Below are 18,828 nucleotides of genomic sequence, written 5' to 3' on the forward strand. Positions count from 1 at the left end.
ATTCTATTTTATCGACAAAACAAGTGCGTGCTGTTTCCTTCTAAACACCACCATAGAAAAAGGAAAAGTACTTTTTTACTTTTAAAGTATTTAAATCTTCAATGGTAACGATTGTATTGTCACAACTGTATGAAATCAAAGCATGCAGACAGGTCCAAACAATGAGGAAAAAATATTCTCTGACAAGCCATTGATAATGAACCAGTTCAACTTGAATGTCAGCATGAACCAAACCTTAATTATCGGTAAGAGCAAAGACTGTGTCAAAGAAAAGAGACTACAGTGACTGGTCATACTAATGGCGGACTACCTGGAACCTTCAGTTTCTGAGGAGGACCTTCTTTGTCCAGTGTGCTGTGAGGTGTTCAATGTCCCAGTTGAACTACGTTGTGGACATTTCTTTTGCAAAGCTTGTCTACAGAAACTCTGGGCACGGAAAGGATCTCGGGAATGCCCCGTGTGTCGCATCGTGTCAGCGGTAGAAAAGCCTCCGATCAATTTAGCACTAAAGATAGCCGCAGAATCTTTTCGGGAGCGAAGGACATACAACAACACATTGGAACTTTGCCTTCTTCACAAAGAGGAACTGAAGCTATTTTGTCACAACGATGACGAGTTAGTCTGTTTGGTTTGTCAGTCATCCAAGCAGCACAACGTTCATGAATGTTTCCCTGTGGAGGAGTATGCTCTGGATAAAAAGGTAAGTCAAAAACGGTTCACTTTGGTGGTTAGGAAAACAAGCAGCAGTCCGTATACTGGCCAGCAGGTGTGGAAATTTAGCAACACGTTTTGATACCCGCATCCCTTCAGCAAAGGCCTCTGCCCACAGCTTGAATCAACTTCATAAAGACTTAGACTTTAACTAATATTTCAGAAAGATGTCTCGGCAAAGCTTGATTCCTTTCACAAACATCTAAAAATACTGATCAAGACTAAAGAAGATTGGGGTCATACCAAACTGTACATTAAGGTATGTATTTTTGTATTTATCAGGTATATAAATGGCAACTATCACAACAAAATAAAATATAAAAAATAATAATAAAAAAGCTAATTTTACTTTGAATCTGCAGACTCAAGCAGATCAAACTGAGAAGCAAATCAAAGAAGAGTTTGCAAAGTTACACCAGTTTCTACAGGCAGAGGAGAAGGCTAAGCTGGTGAAGCTGAGAAAGGAGGAGGAAGTGAAGACCACACTGATTTCTGGGAAGCTAGAGAACATTGAGGAGCAGATAGCAGACCTATCAGGCATCATAGCTGATTTGGAGAAGACTATGAGAAAAAATGACTTGCTTTTTCTAAAGGTGTGTCTTTTGTTCAACATTTGATCTTTAAAATGTTTAGAAAAATACTTAGAAATCTTTATTTACTTTGATTTGGTACCTGTATTCCAATTACAGGACTACAAGCAGACCAAAACCAGGTGTGTGCAGTATAGTCCAATGAATGAAAAATTCAAAGATTTTCTAGTTCTACAATCTAAACAAAATAATTAATAAATATAATTTGGATGATTCTTTTCACCATGTCTTAGGAGCAAATACACCTTGAGGAATCCAGAGTGCTTGAGAGATATTCTGATAGACGTAGCTGGACATGTCGGATCCCTCAAGTTTCACACTTGGAGAAAAATGAAAGATATTGTGCAGTGTCGTGAGTTCACATCTTTTACAAAATGTCCTTCCCATCGAACAGAAACAACTCAAATACCCGTAAACACTAATAAATACGTTCATTTTTACAGATCCAATCACTTTGGACCCTAACACAGCACAGTCCAATCTGAGCTTCTCCGAAGAATTCACCTGTGTGGAGTACTGCTCTAGACAAGTCCTTCCAGACAACCCAGAACGTCATACTCACCGAATTGCAGTGCTGGCCGCCAAGGGGTTTACCTCTGGTAAACATAGCTGGACTGTAGAGGTGGGGCTAAGCAGTGACTGGTACATAGGGGTGGCCCGGGAGTCCATCAAACGCAAAAGCACAGTTTTTATGAGCCCATCAGAGGGCTTTTGGGTGATAGGCTTGTGCAATGGGGAGTACTGGGCTCAGACCTCGACACGGACCAAGCTGTCTGTTAAGAACAGGCCTCAACGCATCCTTGTGGAACTGGACTATGATAAAGGCAGAGTGGCGTTCCTCAATGCTGCAGACCTAACTTCAATACATACTTTTAAGGACAAGTTCACTGAGAGGATGTTCCCCTACCTGTCACCCGGCATGAGTCAGAGTGGAAAAAGTTGCATCCCAATGAGAATATGTCCGCTGACGATATCTCGAGTACAATGGGCCAAAACTCACTGAGCCGGTTACTTAGGCTCAGTATTTATGTTAACGCAGCGACAGTGGAACAATGAAAGATGCATTTCATTCAGCAAGAAATAATTATTTACTGTGGTTCAAGCATGATTATTACTGTTGAACATTGTAGAGATTTTAAACATTTGAATTAAAAACTCATTCCTTCTCTTTTGGTTTTGTTTTCCTCTGAGTGGCCATGTCTTTAAGTCTGGAATCCAGTTTTCTGTGCAGATAGGCCTTCTTGTTAGGATCCACCGACTTGTCCTTCTGTCCACTGCCAGCATAAAGCACGCCCTCTTTGCTTATCCTCATCCTGGCATGGGACTTGGCTTTGTCCCCACAGCCATGAACCTGAATAACACATACAACCATTCACCACCAGATGTATCAGGAATGAGATCAGTTGTAGGTATCTAAGATATTCCCAACTAGAAGAATACACGTTGTTTTACCTCAGGTATGTGGTGGCTAAGACAGTACTGTCTATTACAAAACTGGCAGAGCTGGCCTAGTAAAAGAACCGAGGCCTTGCATTTGACAAAACTGCACACGCTCTCCGCCTTCACCACAGCACTGATTAGCGCATCAAAGTCATCTTCCACAGTAGCGGCAGCTGCGATGTCAGAGGCACCTGCTTTTGTACAGCTCTTCCCTTGACGGTGAAGGAATAAAACAGTTTACAACATAGCATGAACATGGAGCACATTTAAGTTGTTCACCAAGGAACATGGTTGATATATGTATACTGTGTGTGTGTGTGTGTGTGTAAATTTGACAAACCTTTGGACTTTGCCTTCTTAGTGGGTTGACTTTGCATCTTACGGACAGCATCTTGCTGCTTTTTCAGTTCCATGTTCTCCTCCCTTCTCTCTCGCTCCCTTCTCATGCGTTCCAGATGGAGAGTCTTTAGGTCCAGTAGGGGTTTATTTGAAGATTCGGCTTTAGGTTCTGGATCATTCTCCTCCAGTTCCTTCGCTGTGGGGTGTGGGGGCCTGTCCCCCGCCTCCCCCTCTTCAGGCCCCGGTCCTGATGGTGGTGGTCTGGACACAGTGATGCATCTGTCCCTGCCCTCCCCCTGGCTCTCGTGCCTCAGCCCCAGCTCCTCAGAGATCTGGTGGACCAGAAGGCGGTCATGGGAGTTGAGCGAAGATGAGAATCGTAGTTCCGGCAGGTTTGGCTCCTTCAGAAAGCCCTCGATTTGATCCTTGATCTTGGTGTATTTGTTCTTTGTCTGTTCTTCCTCTGTGAGTGTGGAAGAGCCGTCCTTGATGTGAGATCCTGAGGTGGCCTCTCCTCCCTTGCTTTTACTGACAGTTGGGTTCTTGTGTCGCATCTCTACCTTGCCCCCTGGATGACCCCCGACCTTGCCCCCTGGGTGAGCCTCGGTCTTCTGTTTAGCAGAGGAGGAGCCATTAGTGTTAGCATTCGTTTTGGTCTCTTTGTGGTCACGGGTGTAGTTCTGTGGCACAATATCCTGGAGGTACTCGAAGGCTGTCCGGACCTCTCCACATTCAGTCATGTGGTCAATCAGGGACTTGAGGAAGCCATGGTTCTGTACTGTCTGAGTGTCACACACCACAGTCAGGTGACGCCTGGCCCGGGTCACAGCCACGTTGATTCTTCTGTCTTCAGCGAGAAATCCAACTTCACCTGAGATAGAATGAACACATTGAAAGCACTTCATCACAGAAAGCCTTTAGCAATATGCAAATATGGCTTTAAGAAAAGGAAGAACAGACAAAGAACAAATACACCAAGATCAAGGATCAAATCGAGGGCTTTCTGAAGGAGCCAAACCTGCCGGAACTACGATTCCCATCTTCGCTCAACTTCATCACAGAAAGCCTTTAGCAATATGCAAATATGGCTTTAAGAAAAACGGATTACCTTTCCTGTTAGACCGCACCAATGAAAGTACAACAGCTTCTTTCTCTCTTCCCTGGAAGCCGTCCACAGACTTGATCTCCAGTTCAGGATGCTTGGCTGAGAGCTTCTGACGCAGTAAGTGTACCTGGAGAGAAACAGCAACCAAACAGTGAACCTCTTTCTCAATCCTCTTTCTCCAGATTGGTGTTTTTAGTTGAGGTCAACACCACAATGACGTACCTGTAAATTGTACGGGGCGATAACAGCAATGTCCCTGGCCTTCAACCCAGCTGTGGTCAAGGCTTTTATGTGCAAGTCAACAATGTCCACCTCACCTGGGGATTCATGCTGATGAGTTTGGTAGAGGATTGACAAAGTGATACGAAAGGTCCCTGGGCTAGATTTCTACTCGGTTGAGACATAATTATGTAGTTTGGCGCAGGGGGGGGTGGGTTGTTGTCGAAGGGAAAACGTACCCTGATTGCCTTTCGATTGCTCATCGGCCACCTCCATCTCACTCAGACCACAGCCTGCAGTGTCAATCAGGAGAAGAGGGGTGCTGGTCTCTTCATTACTGAGAACGCCAGGCAGATCCCTGAGAAGAAGACAGACAACAACATTACTGACATCTTATTTAACGCTCGTTATTTTATACATATATTTTATACAGTGTTTCCCACAGAATGTGATTGTATTTGTGTGTAAAAATATGGATCTGAATTTCATCATTTGAAATTGAGCAGCCTCACTTTTGTTCTATTTGAATTTCTGAATCAGATTTTTTTTTTTTTTTTTTTTTTGAGGTGAATACAAAACCTCCTTTTTTTACTGAAAAAGTTATTAAATTGTACTAACTGGATTTACATAATTGAATGTACATAATGAGCAAGTTCTTACTTTAACAAGTGTTTCTCAACGGAACAGTGGGCAGTTAGCTTCCCCTGGTACATCTCTTTTGAGGCCCACTCCATGATGGCACTGTTCATACGGTATTGCACGGTCAGCATCCGGACAACAGAGTCCCCGTACTTCTGAATCAGCCTCTCCATAAGACTGACAGACAAACCTTTAGCTGCAGCTCTATAAGAGGCAACGGTAAGGAAAGCAGTTTTGATCCAAAACAGATTAAATGTATTTGAAATGTCATTGATTAAGGAAAAAGTCCCAACAGAAGAAAATGTATTATTTACACATGTGACTTGATGGTGGGCGGCAGTTGCTTGTAGTCTCCAGCCAGAACACACTTCCGTGCTTTCAGCAGAGCGATCCAGCAGCTGCTCTCCAGTGCCTGGGCACACTCGTCGATCACCACCCAATCAAAGTGATCCACTGGTAGGTACTTCAGAGGCCCATCAGCAGAGGCACCTGGAAACACAGGAAGTGACTTCAGAATGACTTTGACATGACTCCTGTTCATGCGATTACAGCTACCATGTTAAGACCCACATTCTCAGCAATGGCTGCGATCCCATACCCGTGTTGGTTGACAAAACAACATCGGCACGCTTGAGTATCTGAGTGATGGCTGTTGCTTCCCTGGTCCTTAGCTCTTTCTTTAGCTCCCCAACTTCTCGCTTCAGATTAAAACGTTCTCCTTTGTCACGCATCTTCTTCATTCCCATCTTCATGGTACAGTAAAGGAGAACACAGTCAGTAACAAAAGTTACTGACTTACTACAGTGAAGAACAAGCAACTGCGAGTGTGGAATATTCAGCTATGCAAACCACATGCTGGTCCAAGCACTAAACTTACAAAGGCTTTATCGATGTCTTTGCGGATGTCAGCTATGATGTTAGTGTTGTCGCTCTGGGCTAAGACAGCATCCAGGGAGTGTTTCTGTATGGACTCCAGCAGTCTGGCAGGATGTCCCAGTCTCAGGACCTTGGCTTTGCATTTAGCCAGGCGCTCTACCAGGTTATCCACAGCAACGTTAGAGGAAGCACAGCACAGGACCTGCAAGCACACAGAATGAGAATCAACGGGCACCTGATTAAAAACACAGTTAATCATTTACATTTTACATTTAGTCATTTTAGCAGACGCTCTTATCCAGAGCGACTTACATTAAGTACAGGGACATTCCCCCCGAGGCAAGTAGGGTGAAATGCCTTGCTCAAGGACACAACGTCATTTTTCTGCACAGCCGGGAATCAAACTGGCAACCAAACCGGCAACCTTCTGATTAGTAGCCCGATTCCCTAACCGCTCAGCCATCTGACTCCCAATGTATCAAAGCCGCGGATTTATTTTCCCCCCCAGTCACAAACACAACACTTAACGACAGATAACACATTTCATCAGGATACACATTTCTAGATTCAGGACAAGCTTTACAGAAAACGCCTCTGAGGCTGCACCACTATACCTTCTGTCCCTGTTTTACAGCTTGGAGGATGACTTCTAGCACTGTGGTTGTTTTCCCAGTCCCTGGTGGCCCATGAATCACAGCCACTTCCCTTTGAGACAACGCAAAGGACACCGCCTCTCGCTGAGAGTCATCTAGGCCCTGGTTGAAGAAAGCTACATCACCTGCGCAAAGGAGAGATGTGAACTAAACCATCGTACAAAACACTTAGAATGTTGGTTTTTCGAGAGTAACCAACACAACTCAAGATCTAGGTTTTTTCTCCAAAAAGTTTACATTACATCTATGGAGATAATAATAATAATAATAATATGTAGTATAACTGAAATACGAGGCATTTTCAGAGTATGTGGATAAGGCAGCCTTACTGGATTGTAGCTGGGTAGGTTCTGAGTAGCCAAAGAGAACACCTATTAAACTAGATGCTGGTCCACTGCCGTATCCATTGAGTGTATTTAGGGCTCTGCAAACAAAGCGGATTTTGGTCATTGTAATATTTTCAAAACCACAGCCATATTCCATTCATTAATACGCATTCATGGTCCACTGTTTACTCACTTCTTCATGCGTTTGTAGGTGACATCATTTGCTAGCTTCAGGAGGTTATAGAGGCCATCCATGTCATTGTTGAGACCATCCTGGGAATCTTCAAAAGCTACTGTAACAGATGTCTGGCTGATGCGTGTCACCACCCCAGTACCAATTTGTGAGGATGGACTGCAACCACTCGTATCGTATAAACCCACAATGTCCCCTGTAAATAAAAGTCAGTAATTTAGTAATCTAGCATTTGTTTCATAATTAACAGAATTAACACATTGATATATTTAATCAATATATTAAAATCTTAAGAACAAAAGCATGTCTGACAACACGTTTTCAACTTTCTTACCAGGCCCAAAGCTGTTACTGGGAAGAACTGAGCTACCAACATGCTTCCTCGGCTCAAGCACCAGAAGAGACCGTCCATATAGGCCCGTTGACTGACTTCCTATGTGAAGTTTCAGCAGACACACTCCTTTGATCTGAAGATCCTTCAGAGAGACACTCTCCTGCCATAGCCTTCAGATAAAACCATGGTTTATAATTTGGCGTTTCATTAGAGAGAGAGAGAGAGAGAGAGAGAGAGAGAGAGAGAGAGAGAGAGAGAGAGGGGGGGGGGTGTATTACCTTGTCTCCTCAATCTCAGCTTCTCTCTCCTCCTGCAGGAGCTCAAGGGTCTTTGTCACGAAACGTTCAACTTCCATTTCTTCCTAACAAGAATAAGACGCATCTCTGACATCTGACAATAATAGCAACTGCTGATACTACACATCTATACCAAGTAGCTCTACCTTGAATGGCAGGCTAAAAACTGAGATGTGTTAGCTAGCTAGACGGTTCAATGTAATGCAATATAATAATGTCTGTGTGGCCCGGGATAAATACATTTACGTAGAAGTAACTTGATAAAGTGCATGGGCACAGCAGGCTAGTTAATGCTAGCTAGTTTATCGCTAGCTACTAACTACTGTGTTTGTAGCTAGTAGCTAGCATATGCTATGAAAACAATAATGCTAGTTTTGCTAGTTAATAAGCTGAAGTCTCTGAATTATATAGCTAGCTAAAAGAGTCTGATTAACAGCACATGGTCTTGCTTGTCCCTTAAGCAAGAACATATGTTACCTGAGAGATCTGTCTTCTGACAGGTAGTCTACGTGCTTATCAGCGTTACGTACTTCAATTCTAACCGTGCAGACTCTTATTGTGGAAAAGCCAGCTAAAGCATGTCATAGAAGTAGGAAGTGTCTTCTTGGAGCTCATCGAGCAGATGTCAAAAGAGTGACACAGTCAACCTGTCTCTTGCTTCGAGGATTTTGTAAATGCATTTATCCATTGCCATTTTGGTGTCATGCGTTATTTAAAATATCGTCTTTCTTAAAACTTACAAAGGCGAAAATATTTATTTTGCGTGGTTGTGTCAGCGAATTGTCAAAGTGATTCCTGCAATAGCCACATGCGTCAAGTTATTATTGGTTTGAACTGGGTTGGTAGCTAGCTAGCTACTGTTAGATTTACTCGAATTGTTTCACTGCAGACAATAGTGGAAATGAAAGCTGCATACATCCTTCTGTACACTTCAGCATCGATTCTGATGGTTAGTGCCACTTTGTCAAAAACAGATGCCAAGAAGCCCCCCAAAACTCAGGAACCAGAGGTGAGGTACTAAACATTAAACTAAGCACAACAATTACAAAAATGTTGATTGCATTTAATTCTGTAATAGGGCTGCAAACTGGTAACAGCAATGGAAAATTAGGCCATTCATATTCATGACCAACTTGTCCATGAGTTGTGTTTCAACTTACTCGTAATGCTAATAAATGCTGTGTTAACAATATAGGTATTTTATGTTGTAGACATCAACAGCTGAGTATGCAGTATTGGAGAGAGGCCTCGTTGTTTCAGACGCACAATGGAGAGACATCGTGAGGGAGGAGAAGAGATACTGTACCCAGGTTAAGCGTTCATTCCAAGGACCAGTTCTTGGATTCATAACCCCTGTAAGTCTGTAATCACATCTGATTACTACTACCTGACTCTTTACCATCCAGTTGACAGTTATGAACAGAATTCCGAACTGTTGTATTGACGATGACCACACGAGGTGTGTTGTCTAAACGTATTGCACAACATAGTAACATTACTAAAATAACTTGTTTGCCCCGTATCTTATATATTTCTCCCTTCCAGTGGAACTCTCATGGGTATGACTTGGCAAAGACGTTTGGCCCTAAGCTTACATCTGTCTCTCCTGTTTGGTTACAACTTCGACGCCGGGGACCAGAAAGCTTTCATATTACTGGCCTTCACGACCATGACCCGGGTATTGAATATTGTGTTGTTCAACGTTTTGTTGTACAGTGTTTCTAACTATTAATGTCTAGAACAGGATTTACCCCATATTCTACATCAATTACCCCATAGGCTGGGTCAAAGCAGTGAAAAAGTCTAATAGAAAAATCAAGATGGGTAAGTGGATTTTCTGGATATTTCCTGTACTTCTTACGATCACCAGTGGTAGCCAGTGGTCATGTCAATGACCTACTCAATGTTCAGCCCCTGTCTCAGGCTCTCCTTGTCCCTCACTCTAGTTCCCCGTCTGTTGTTTGATGGGTGGTCGTACGACGACTACATGAGTGTGCTAGATAGCGAGGATGAAATTGAGGAGCTTGGAAGTGAAATGGTGGATGTGGCAGAGGTAATGAGGGACTCAAACTTCATTTGTTGATACATGTCCAAGTAAATGAATCATCCATTATGTTACAGTTCAGTCACTTAAATGTGCTCATGCTATTTGTTATCCTAATTACTTTGTTTTTGAAGACGGAAGGCTTCGATGGCTATACACTTGAATTATGGAGTCAATTGGGTGGAAACAAGAGGAAGTATGTAACATAAATCTGATCTCCCTCTATTCAGAAGTTATAGAACATACAGGTAAAACTATAAATATCTTCCCCTACAGGGAGCTGGTTCACCTGGTGACACACTTATGTGAGACTTTGAAGGCTAAGAAACTAGACTGTGTGCTTGTCATCCCACCTGGAGTGACAAGGTACACCCATCCATTAATGATGTCACAGCCTGATTAACATAACCTAACTTCAAAAGCCTGTCTCCCATTTCTGACCTTGGTTTGATCTCGCCACTGTAATCAGTTCAGGACAGCCAGGCATGTTTGGCAGGGCTGAGTTTGACCAGTTGGCTCCTGTAGTGGATGGATTCAGCCTCATGACTTACGACTACTCATCTTCGGGCCAGTAAGAGAAACACATGTTATTGCCGAACACCATGCAGTGTTCAAAATATTAGCATTTGGAAACCTATTGCAGCTAAATTAAGATTTGCTCAATCTCTTAGTCCAGGTCCAAGTTCACCACTGCCCTGGATGAGAGATTGTGTGTTCCAGTTGTCGCCAGGCTCCCAGTGGAGACACAAGATTCTGCTTGGACTCAACTTGTATGGCTTGGACTTCTCTAGTCAAGGAGCAGAACCTATCCTGGGGGGCAGGCGAGTACAACTTTGTACCACACCATGTAGTACCTTGCCGTTTTTCTTGTGAGCAAGTCTCACCTGAATTTGACTCTTGATCCTTTGTCTGCTTCGAAGGTACATTGAGATGTTGAAAGACCTAAAGCCAAGGCTGCTTTGGGATGAGCAGGCTGGAGAGCATTACTTCAGTTTTAAGAGGTGTGTGCACTTCCATTACGTTTTGTATATAACAAAAAAAACTGTAGCATTCCCATTTGTAATGAAGCAGAGCGAGCAATTTCTGATATCAACTGAATGTGACAAATGTTTAACATATTCCAGGAGCAATGGAATTAAGCATATCGTCTATTATCCAACACTGAAGGTAGGACTGTTTGAACCCCATGCATATACACTCCCCTCCATATTCTCTCCCAACAGTAACACCTTGATTTCTACACTTTAATGGCTTTTCTATTTCTTTACAGTCTATCCACCTACGGATCGCATTGGCCACAGAACTAGGCACGGGCATTTCCATGTGGGAATTAGGACAAGGACTGGACTATTTCTATGACCTTTTATGAGAAAAAGCAAAAGTACTCAAAATGGACATAGTTCATGGCCACATCCCTGGTCGATTGAACACTAGCATGTGGATGTTCTACTGTTTCTCAACTATCAAGTAGTTTTTACTAAACCATCAGCAAAGAAGAAAATCTCAGGAGTCTTGAGTTATACACAGCACCTCTGCTGGTAGTCCTTACTGAAAAGATGAAACTGAACTCTGGAATCAGAAACAGGCTGGGCCAGTTAATTATCAATCAACATTGCTGTTCTTATACTGTGCCATGGAAGAGTTTCATGATCTGTACTCTGTGTAATGTGAGCGTGCTGCTTGGATTTGTTTCGGAAAACAATGGAAATAAATAAGCAATACAGAACTAGAAGTTTTCCAAAAAATCGATGTTATGTTCCTCTACAGTCATTTCTTTAAAGGATGTAAAAAATTACTCTGACAAAAATATTTTAAAAATATGGTTTAACATAGTTTTCACGAAAGTTAATGCAACCAGAAACGAGCGTACTATATTTTCTGCCACTGATGTGGGTCAGCATGCAAAATGCGACCGGATGCAACACATTTATGAGTGGAGGAAATTTAGGAAATGTACAAGACAAATAGAAAATATACGGCTGCTGCACATGATTGTGAATCATTCATAACATATCTGAGAAATTGCAATTATAATTTTTTTTCTTCATAGTGCTGAATTTGTTTTATAATTATCTATTTAAAGGTTGTGAAAGGTGACAAAATGTGCTCCATGGGTTGCTTGCAACCATTAACAATGATGTCTGTCTTACTATATACCCTGCCTCGGAGCTTCCTGGATGGGTGTCTGTCACATGATCGGAATGTAACAATGCGTTGCTTTTGTTTTTAGCTGTTAAAACTTGCCTTACATATTGCTACTAAATTCACTTGCAATTACAGAGCAGAATAAGATTATTTACAGCAAGTGATGTTGACTGAATATTCTGACCAGTTACCAGGTGTCGATCTATAACTACATGTATGGCATCTTCTTTACTCGCTGTGGGGGGAAAAAGACTAGCTTTAATATTCAGAATTATTCAACTTTATAATCAAAGTTAAAAACAAACCAGCAGTGTCTATCTTACCTGTGTATGATCCACCACTGTCTTTGACAAAGTCCTCCACTATAAGTGGCAAGTTAGCAAAGTCTGGACTACGCACTAGCTCAAACACAGAGGGCTGTGGAAAGGATAGAGAACAATAAGAGTTATAATAGGTAACATTATCAAATTCAAATATGAGAAACAGCACCCCCAATTATTCCTTATTATAACTTTGTCGCTTTTCTCCAACTCAAGTTTGATTTCCAGTGGTTTCACAAAATAATCCAAACAGAAAGACCCACTTTAACATTATATTATCATTATAAACCTTGTTGTTCTTCACAATATCTAGGAAAAACATCTGTATTTTACAAAAACAAACAAAAATCACATGAAAATACATAATGTGAATGATCCAACCCATTCCATAAACACAAACCCCAGTGAGACTGTAGTCGCTGAAGATCCACTTCTGACCCTCTGTGGCGCAGCAGAGAGAGGACACCCCCTGTCCAATTGCACACACAGGCTCTGGAGGACACAAAGTTTGGACAGTTTCATGATGTAGTTTAATCCAGCTGTTGGTATGAAATTGTCATTGAAATTCATTTACAGAATGGATATATTATCCTCTTAAAATTACAGTTACATTCAGTGTTTAAACTTACTCTGTTGAGAGGTGAAGTGTGTGAGGATCCTTGCCATGGAGCCACTATGGGCCAGGTCGTTGAGTGACCCAGGGCAGTCTGGGATCAGTAGGGCTTGGTAACGGGCACCTGAAACACGGCATCAGAAACACGGCATCAGGACACTGACTTCTAAATACGAAAACCATGTTGACTGATTTTAACGCTGATTGATATGATCAATACCGGAAATCCGCTTTCCTAAAGCACTAGTCCCTATCAAAACAGAATCTCACCATCTATTGACTCTAGTTTAGCTGGCGTTGCGTATGACTTTGCACTGAAGTCTTGCACCCATCTAGCTGTGCTTTCATCTATCCCAACAAAGTCAATGGGCTTCCCCTGTAGCAAAGACAACAAGAAACTACTTCATTGTTACATTGTTATACATTTACGTTGATTTGGATTAAAGCGGCTGTTAAATGAACGCATTATTTTTGTGATGTCCTCACCCCCGGTGTAGCCGTCTGTATGTTAAAAACTGGGCTGCAAAGACTGAATGACTGAAGGAATGAACGGGCTGACACACCTAAAGACAAAGAACTATGGTAATCAAAGGAATAAAACATGCAAAGATCTGTTAGTCCAGGAGCATTTAACTGCACCACTGTATTCAATTATAAACAACAGCTGAAAGTGGCAAGCAGTTGAGCTTTTATCAGACCTTCGACAAAAGATAATAGCAGTGGTTAAGCCCGGCTGAACCATAATTCATGATACATGCCTTTTGCCTACAATGCATATACGGTATACATCTAGTTAAAAGCACTTCGGGGTAATTAAAGCTATGTGGCTAGGAGCAAGCACCCACCCAACAGTTTTGATGGATCTGCGTATAAGGGACAGTGACACGCAAGGTATTGTATTGCTTATCATGCACGTATTACGAAGCAAATCTTACCTTGGGCTGCAGCACTTCCTACTATTAAGCAAGTGGGTTTTGAGGACATTTTGATATTTTATCAAACCCTTTGGACACCTAGGTTCAAACGAGGCCCCCGAGGTGAAACTAAACAGGAAGTCGCATGACTATCCAACAATTTCAGAATCCTTTCAAAATAAAAGTATTTAACAGTCTATGGTTAGGATTAGAGTTAAGGAGGATTAGAGGTTGTAAGGAACGAAAGTCGTAGTCCATACGAAAAAAAAGAAGAAAAAAAAGTTAGGTGCTAGTTTTACCCATTACAGATTTGTTTCAAACGCAGCAGAGTTCAGAAAAAAAAGAGTCATGTTCGAGTTCAGAACATTTTTAATATAAAATACATCACCGGAACGGGCCAGGTGCCAAATCGGAAATGCAATCTAACCTTTTGCTTCAAACTGAGGCGCTCCAGTAGAAGTGGAGGTTTGCTTGAAACTGTGGTTAGGCGTTTGCAAAATAAATCATTAGTGACAAATCACAACAGGCGTCGAGCAAGAAAAAACTAAGCAATTTTTAATCATACTTAAAATATCATTAGATAGTTGGGGCTAACATTTTGGAAAAGAAAACATGCAATGCTACTGTATTTCACGATAGAACACTGGCTATCCAGCAGCCAGCTAGGGTTACCTTGATCATTTTATAACAGTATTTGATGATGTAGTTAAGGGTGGGGTTGAGATTAATTCACTCAGGGAACGCACTGCTGATCTTAACCCATCTGTTGGCAATAGCACAAATATCTAAAACATTTGGCAAAAATATTTTCACATTTGAATGCTTCCAGATTTAGTACGGCTCCTCCTTTAGATTTCGATAAAGGCAGCAAGTAAACATCATCCCAACAAGCTGAAAGACAGAGAGATACACATTGCCACAGTTATCATTTAATTGTGCTGTCATTTCAACACATACAGAACAGTGAAAGCAATACATGGAATTTTACCTGAAGAAAAGCAATTCCTATACCCACTGCACCAAGGATTTGCAATTGACTCAGGATGAATTCCTCTAACTTGGTGATGCAACCTCCCTAAAAGTTAACAAAAATCACAACTGTCAAAAAGGACATTCAAAGTCAGCTGAACACCTGACAGATCCCAAATGGTCAACTCACCTCCACATTATAGATATTGCTGGGATGGTCCCTGCGACCACAGTGGTCACTGGGGGTTTTGCAGCAGCTGTCCGGGACCAGCCTGTCATTCGGTGCTGCCTGAATCCACAGACTGGCGGACCAGTCAGAAGAGTTGTTACTGCCACAACACTTGAACTGAGAAACATGGGACAGAACGGATAGAATATATCTAGATTTAAATATTAACATTAGCATTAACAAATGCCAAACAGGCAGTTTTAAGGTCTCAACATTCAAATTTGAAAGAATTATAGTGTGAAATACTCTGTACCTCTTGTTGAAGCTTGTCCACTGCTTGGGTGATGCTCTCTTCACCGGGCTGATGATATTTCATCACCATTGTTTCCTTCAGGTTTTGTTTCAGCTCTTCATCCAACTATGCAGACACAGGCACAAGTCCGATTACCACCACTGATAACAAGACTCATCATACATACTGACACTGAATGTTCCTTCCAGTGGTAAAAGCAACATCCCTTCCCTCTTGTAAATATTGTTTATGGTCAAGTTGCTATTATTTCCATTCCACCCACCATACCTGTCCAATGACTACAAAAGGGTCAGAATATATGAGGTAATATATACACAAAAATATCCCACTCCCCCTCCCCTCCCCTACCTACCCCTCATCAATCATAAACATTCTTAGCACAGTTTCAAATGACAGAACACAAAAAAAAGAGAAAGAAATATGACAGAGAAAATAGTTTGACACCAGGTTGAAAGAGGTGACAGCAGACTATTTTACCTGATGGCATAGAGGGAAACACTGGAGTAAGAAAGGGGGGAAGAAAGAAAGATAATGAAAATAAGGGAACACAAAGAGAATGGAGAACATGCAAACATACAAGAAGGAATGAGAACATATGAATTGTGATGTCACATTCTCAATGGGTTAGAGTGGGAGAGTGAAGAATCTTTTCATCGTTACTCGTGCATGCAAGGTACATGCTTAGGTACTAAACATCAAAGGGATTGTAGAATTAGGTAATTACATCCATATTTTATATACCCTTTATATACATTTATAGTTAGTGATGTAGGGCGATAGTTGATGTGAGGTGATATTTGATGTGAGGTGATATTTGACAGAATGTAGCAATTTATAGTGAATATTAGAGATTTTGTATTTATTTACCTCCTGGTAGTTGATGTATGCCAGCACCCCAGCTGTAATTTCCAACAGGAAAATACAGAGCAACAAAACAAGGTACTGTGAAGGAAAGAGAGAGTGACAGGCAGATCTGAATAAAACATGCCGATATCAAGAAGCAGCTGTATGTTTGTTTGTGTCAGTGAAGTAGTCATACTCGAATGACGCACAAAAACATTGTTGCAGCATTGTAATTAGAATAGTGATATTTTGAGCACTTTTTGGAGTTGTGATTATGTACCTACCATGACAAAAATGCAGAAATGATGATGTGCACCAAAAGGGCATGAGGAATATTAAAATAGACAATTCATCACAGAGAGCCTGGAGTATTTATATCACTATTTCTCTTTCTGTCTCTCACAATCCCACCCAGAAGTACTAGTGGCTGCCTGTGATGCCGGTCATTCCTCTGGCGTGAGTCACTTTCTAAATTTGACCTCTTAAAGATACACCCAGTATACTCTGTTATGTCTGAGCCCACTGTGTGCTCACCTGAGGGGCATTACCTGTACTGTATACAAGAGTACCAGCCAACACAGCAATGACTTCTGAACAACAAGGATCCCAAAATCCCCAAAGGCTTAACCTTTAATACGTATAAACTCAAACCAGACTGTGTACATGTAAACACATACGTTCATACATAAAAACACACACACACACACACACACATACCTTTAAATTGTTGGCATTTCCGATAGTTAAATTGTATTTGTTTTCATCATGTTTGTGTGACATGTGTCACTGTGTGGGGATTATTGGGGTACACACAGTTTACACTTCATGTGAGTACTTTCTTACCACTATCAGAAGACTCTTCATCTCCTTCAGAGTGGCACAGCACCCTATAATCCCTGTCATTAAAACGATGGCACCAGCAGCTATCAAGATGTAGGCGGAAATTGAGTAGTAGCTGGAGCTGAGCAGACTGATATAGTCACTCTTCTCCACCATAGTCCACACTCCCACTGCCATAACAGCACCACCTGCCAGCTAACACAACACAGCGCTATCTCTCAGTTCAATTCAAACCAGATGATCGAAGAAAGGCACCATAAAACACAGAGAAGTTTGCAATAACAGGAACATGCAGTTCTTGGCCCCACTAAAAGTACACAAAATAAGGCTGTGCATAAGGCAATGTGTAAAGAAGCGAACTTACCCAGAAAAGAAGGTTAAAGGTGAACAGAAGATATTTTAGACATATTGTCCCACAGCTGTTAGTTTTTTCCTCAAGCACCATCCTGAAAGGAAGAGAATGTTCATTAGCAGTCACTACAATCAGGTTATCATGTTGATATACAGAATGTCTGGTTGCAAAGAACAAATTAAAGATAGGCACATGCAAGGGCATAGGTTTGGTTTGAATGATGGTGGAGACAAATATATGTTATCAGCCTGGATGCTAACATGACCCCTGCCCTGACTGGTCACTGATAGGGACCCTAAGTCTACCCCAAGACATATGCCTATGGGTACATGAATACAGTTCACAGACCTGAGTTTATATTGAAGCCCACTCTAGAGACTTAACACGTGATGCTTTAATTTCTACCCATATCCAGTTCAGTCACAGTAGAGTTAAGATTATGATCGCATGACTACCCTGGACATGACAAGAAGTCTATTTGAAATAGTCTAATTATCTGGTCACGGTGGTTCTTGGGTTACAATATCTACATTGTAAGTGATATATTTTAATGAGAAAATGAAACCACGTTTTAACCAAGAATGCACTCAGAGCCTTCAAGATACATTAGCAAAATATTTATGGTACATGAAGACCACAGATGTGAAAATACAAAAATTACATTTGATTTTAAACATCTAACAGCATGATCATTAAGTAGCGTACCGTAAACATAATCAGAAGTATTTGAAAGCATGCAAAAGGTTGTCATTGTGCAAAGGAGTGAGCCCCGATAAATTGCATGTTGTAAGGGGAATATATACATTTACAACTTGTCTCATATGCCAACCAGCAGCGATATATATATATGTCTGCTGTCTCAGTAACCTTAACCTGGCATCCCAACGCTCTTATACTAAATGAAGACACACTGTCAGCCACCTGTCCTAACTGAAGATTAGTCAAATTCTGCATGTTTGATTGTTTTTCTATGTCCCTACCAACAGTTTATTTAAAAATCTATTCATGTTAATGGTCTGAGTTAGCATAGATGGTGGGCCTGAGAGACCCATGGCAGTCAACAATTTTATTTTCCAATACACATCAAAAGTGCCACAAGTTACTGGTCAGGGATCATTGTCTGACATTAGATTAAAATAATTATTCAAGAGAATATAAAAATATAACACAAAGACTTCCAATGACGACTGAGGTTACTAATCAAAACAAAGTGACTTCACTACGTCATATTCTTAATATAACTTGAAACGACTGTTGTGTCATGGAAAATCCTCTGAACCTCCGTGTCCCAAAATATGAGCTTCTTACCTGCAGTCACAGCGTGGGCCCTGACCCCTAACAGCTCGTAACTTATCAGAGTAAGTGTTCCAGTCTCAGTTGAACCCCGGGGCTTGGTCTGCTGCTCTCCCTGAAGGTTATGGACAACAGTGAGAACTCTCTGCTGACACAGAGACCCAAGCCTGGGCTGCTTTCTGCTTTTAGCAGTGGGACAAGTCTCACAAGCTAAAACTGGTGCATTGCTGCCATCAGCAGGGCATGCAGTGTACATACTGTAATTGACTTTTCACCAGAAACTAAGGCCAAG

General features: G+C 41.5%; 5 protein-coding genes across 7 annotated transcripts; 2 read left to right on the plus strand and 3 right to left on the minus strand.

Annotated features, from left to right (window-relative positions):
- The first annotated feature begins 237 nt into the window (after positions 1 to 237).
- LOC146259027 (zinc-binding protein A33-like) lies at positions 238 to 2,467 on the plus strand. Its single transcript, XM_084671583.1, has 6 exons — positions 238 to 700; positions 875 to 970; positions 1,074 to 1,304; positions 1,401 to 1,423; positions 1,535 to 1,653; positions 1,745 to 2,467. Exons 1-6 carry the CDS (start codon positions 299 to 301, stop codon positions 2,302 to 2,304), a joined length of 1,431 nt encoding a protein of 476 aa, XP_084527709.1. The 5' UTR covers positions 238 to 298; the 3' UTR covers positions 2,305 to 2,467.
- On the minus strand, positions 2,366 to 8,283 carry ighmbp2 (immunoglobulin mu DNA binding protein 2). 2 transcript variants are annotated; one of them, XM_084671572.1, is made up of 16 exons: positions 8,199 to 8,283; positions 7,704 to 7,786; positions 7,426 to 7,595; positions 7,092 to 7,287; positions 6,902 to 6,996; positions 6,534 to 6,697; positions 5,921 to 6,121; positions 5,642 to 5,789; positions 5,358 to 5,532; positions 5,065 to 5,247; positions 4,644 to 4,762; positions 4,408 to 4,502; positions 4,189 to 4,312; positions 3,082 to 3,951; positions 2,754 to 2,953; positions 2,366 to 2,652 (listed from the first exon to the last, which is right to left on the minus strand). In XM_084671572.1, exons 2-16 carry the CDS (start codon positions 7,778 to 7,780, stop codon positions 2,458 to 2,460), a joined length of 3,012 nt encoding a protein of 1,003 aa, XP_084527698.1. In that variant the 5' UTR covers positions 7,781 to 7,786; positions 8,199 to 8,283; the 3' UTR covers positions 2,366 to 2,457. The 2 variants fall into 2 exon arrangements, with proteins under 2 accessions (XP_084527698.1, XP_084527699.1); XM_084671573.1 differs by having other exon boundaries at positions 7,704 to 7,782; positions 8,199 to 8,264.
- A 4-nt stretch (positions 8,284 to 8,287) lies between these two features.
- On the plus strand, positions 8,288 to 11,491 carry chid1 (chitinase domain containing 1). The gene is made up of 12 exons (XM_084671585.1): positions 8,288 to 8,730; positions 8,933 to 9,076; positions 9,267 to 9,399; positions 9,501 to 9,545; positions 9,668 to 9,774; positions 9,900 to 9,961; positions 10,042 to 10,131; positions 10,235 to 10,336; positions 10,437 to 10,586; positions 10,686 to 10,766; positions 10,890 to 10,932; positions 11,036 to 11,491. The coding sequence occupies exons 1-12, from the start codon at positions 8,623 to 8,625 to the stop codon at positions 11,132 to 11,134; spliced, it is 1,164 nt and encodes a 387-aa protein (XP_084527711.1). The 5' UTR covers positions 8,288 to 8,622; the 3' UTR covers positions 11,135 to 11,491.
- Positions 11,492 to 11,574: 83 nt separating this feature from the next.
- gatd1 (glutamine amidotransferase class 1 domain containing 1) lies at positions 11,575 to 14,002 on the minus strand. The gene is made up of 7 exons (XM_084671588.1): positions 13,779 to 14,002; positions 13,330 to 13,406; positions 13,114 to 13,219; positions 12,860 to 12,967; positions 12,631 to 12,722; positions 12,234 to 12,327; positions 11,575 to 12,145 (listed from the first exon to the last, which is right to left on the minus strand). Exons 1-7 carry the CDS (start codon positions 13,825 to 13,827, stop codon positions 12,030 to 12,032), a joined length of 642 nt encoding a protein of 213 aa, XP_084527714.1. The 5' UTR covers positions 13,828 to 14,002; the 3' UTR covers positions 11,575 to 12,029.
- Positions 14,003 to 14,108: 106 nt separating this feature from the next.
- On the minus strand, positions 14,109 to 18,715 carry cd151 (CD151 molecule). Of its 2 annotated transcripts, XM_084671586.1 has the most exons (9): positions 18,552 to 18,715; positions 17,256 to 17,337; positions 16,895 to 17,086; positions 16,076 to 16,150; positions 15,686 to 15,706; positions 15,209 to 15,313; positions 14,917 to 15,072; positions 14,746 to 14,832; positions 14,109 to 14,648 (listed from the first exon to the last, which is right to left on the minus strand). In XM_084671586.1, the coding sequence occupies exons 2-9, from the start codon at positions 17,334 to 17,336 to the stop codon at positions 14,589 to 14,591; spliced, it is 777 nt and encodes a 258-aa protein (XP_084527712.1). In that variant the 5' UTR covers position 17,337; positions 18,552 to 18,715; the 3' UTR covers positions 14,109 to 14,588. The 2 variants fall into 2 exon arrangements, with proteins under 2 accessions (XP_084527712.1, XP_084527713.1); XM_084671587.1 differs by lacking the exon at positions 15,686 to 15,706.
- Positions 18,716 to 18,828: the final 113 nt, after the last annotated feature.

This window comes from Hypomesus nipponensis, chromosome 14 (genome assembly GCF_054491055.1).
Source record: "Hypomesus nipponensis isolate SF chromosome 14, ASM5449105v1, whole genome shotgun sequence".
Lineage (NCBI taxonomy): Eukaryota > Metazoa > Chordata > Actinopteri > Osmeriformes > Osmeridae > Hypomesus > Hypomesus nipponensis.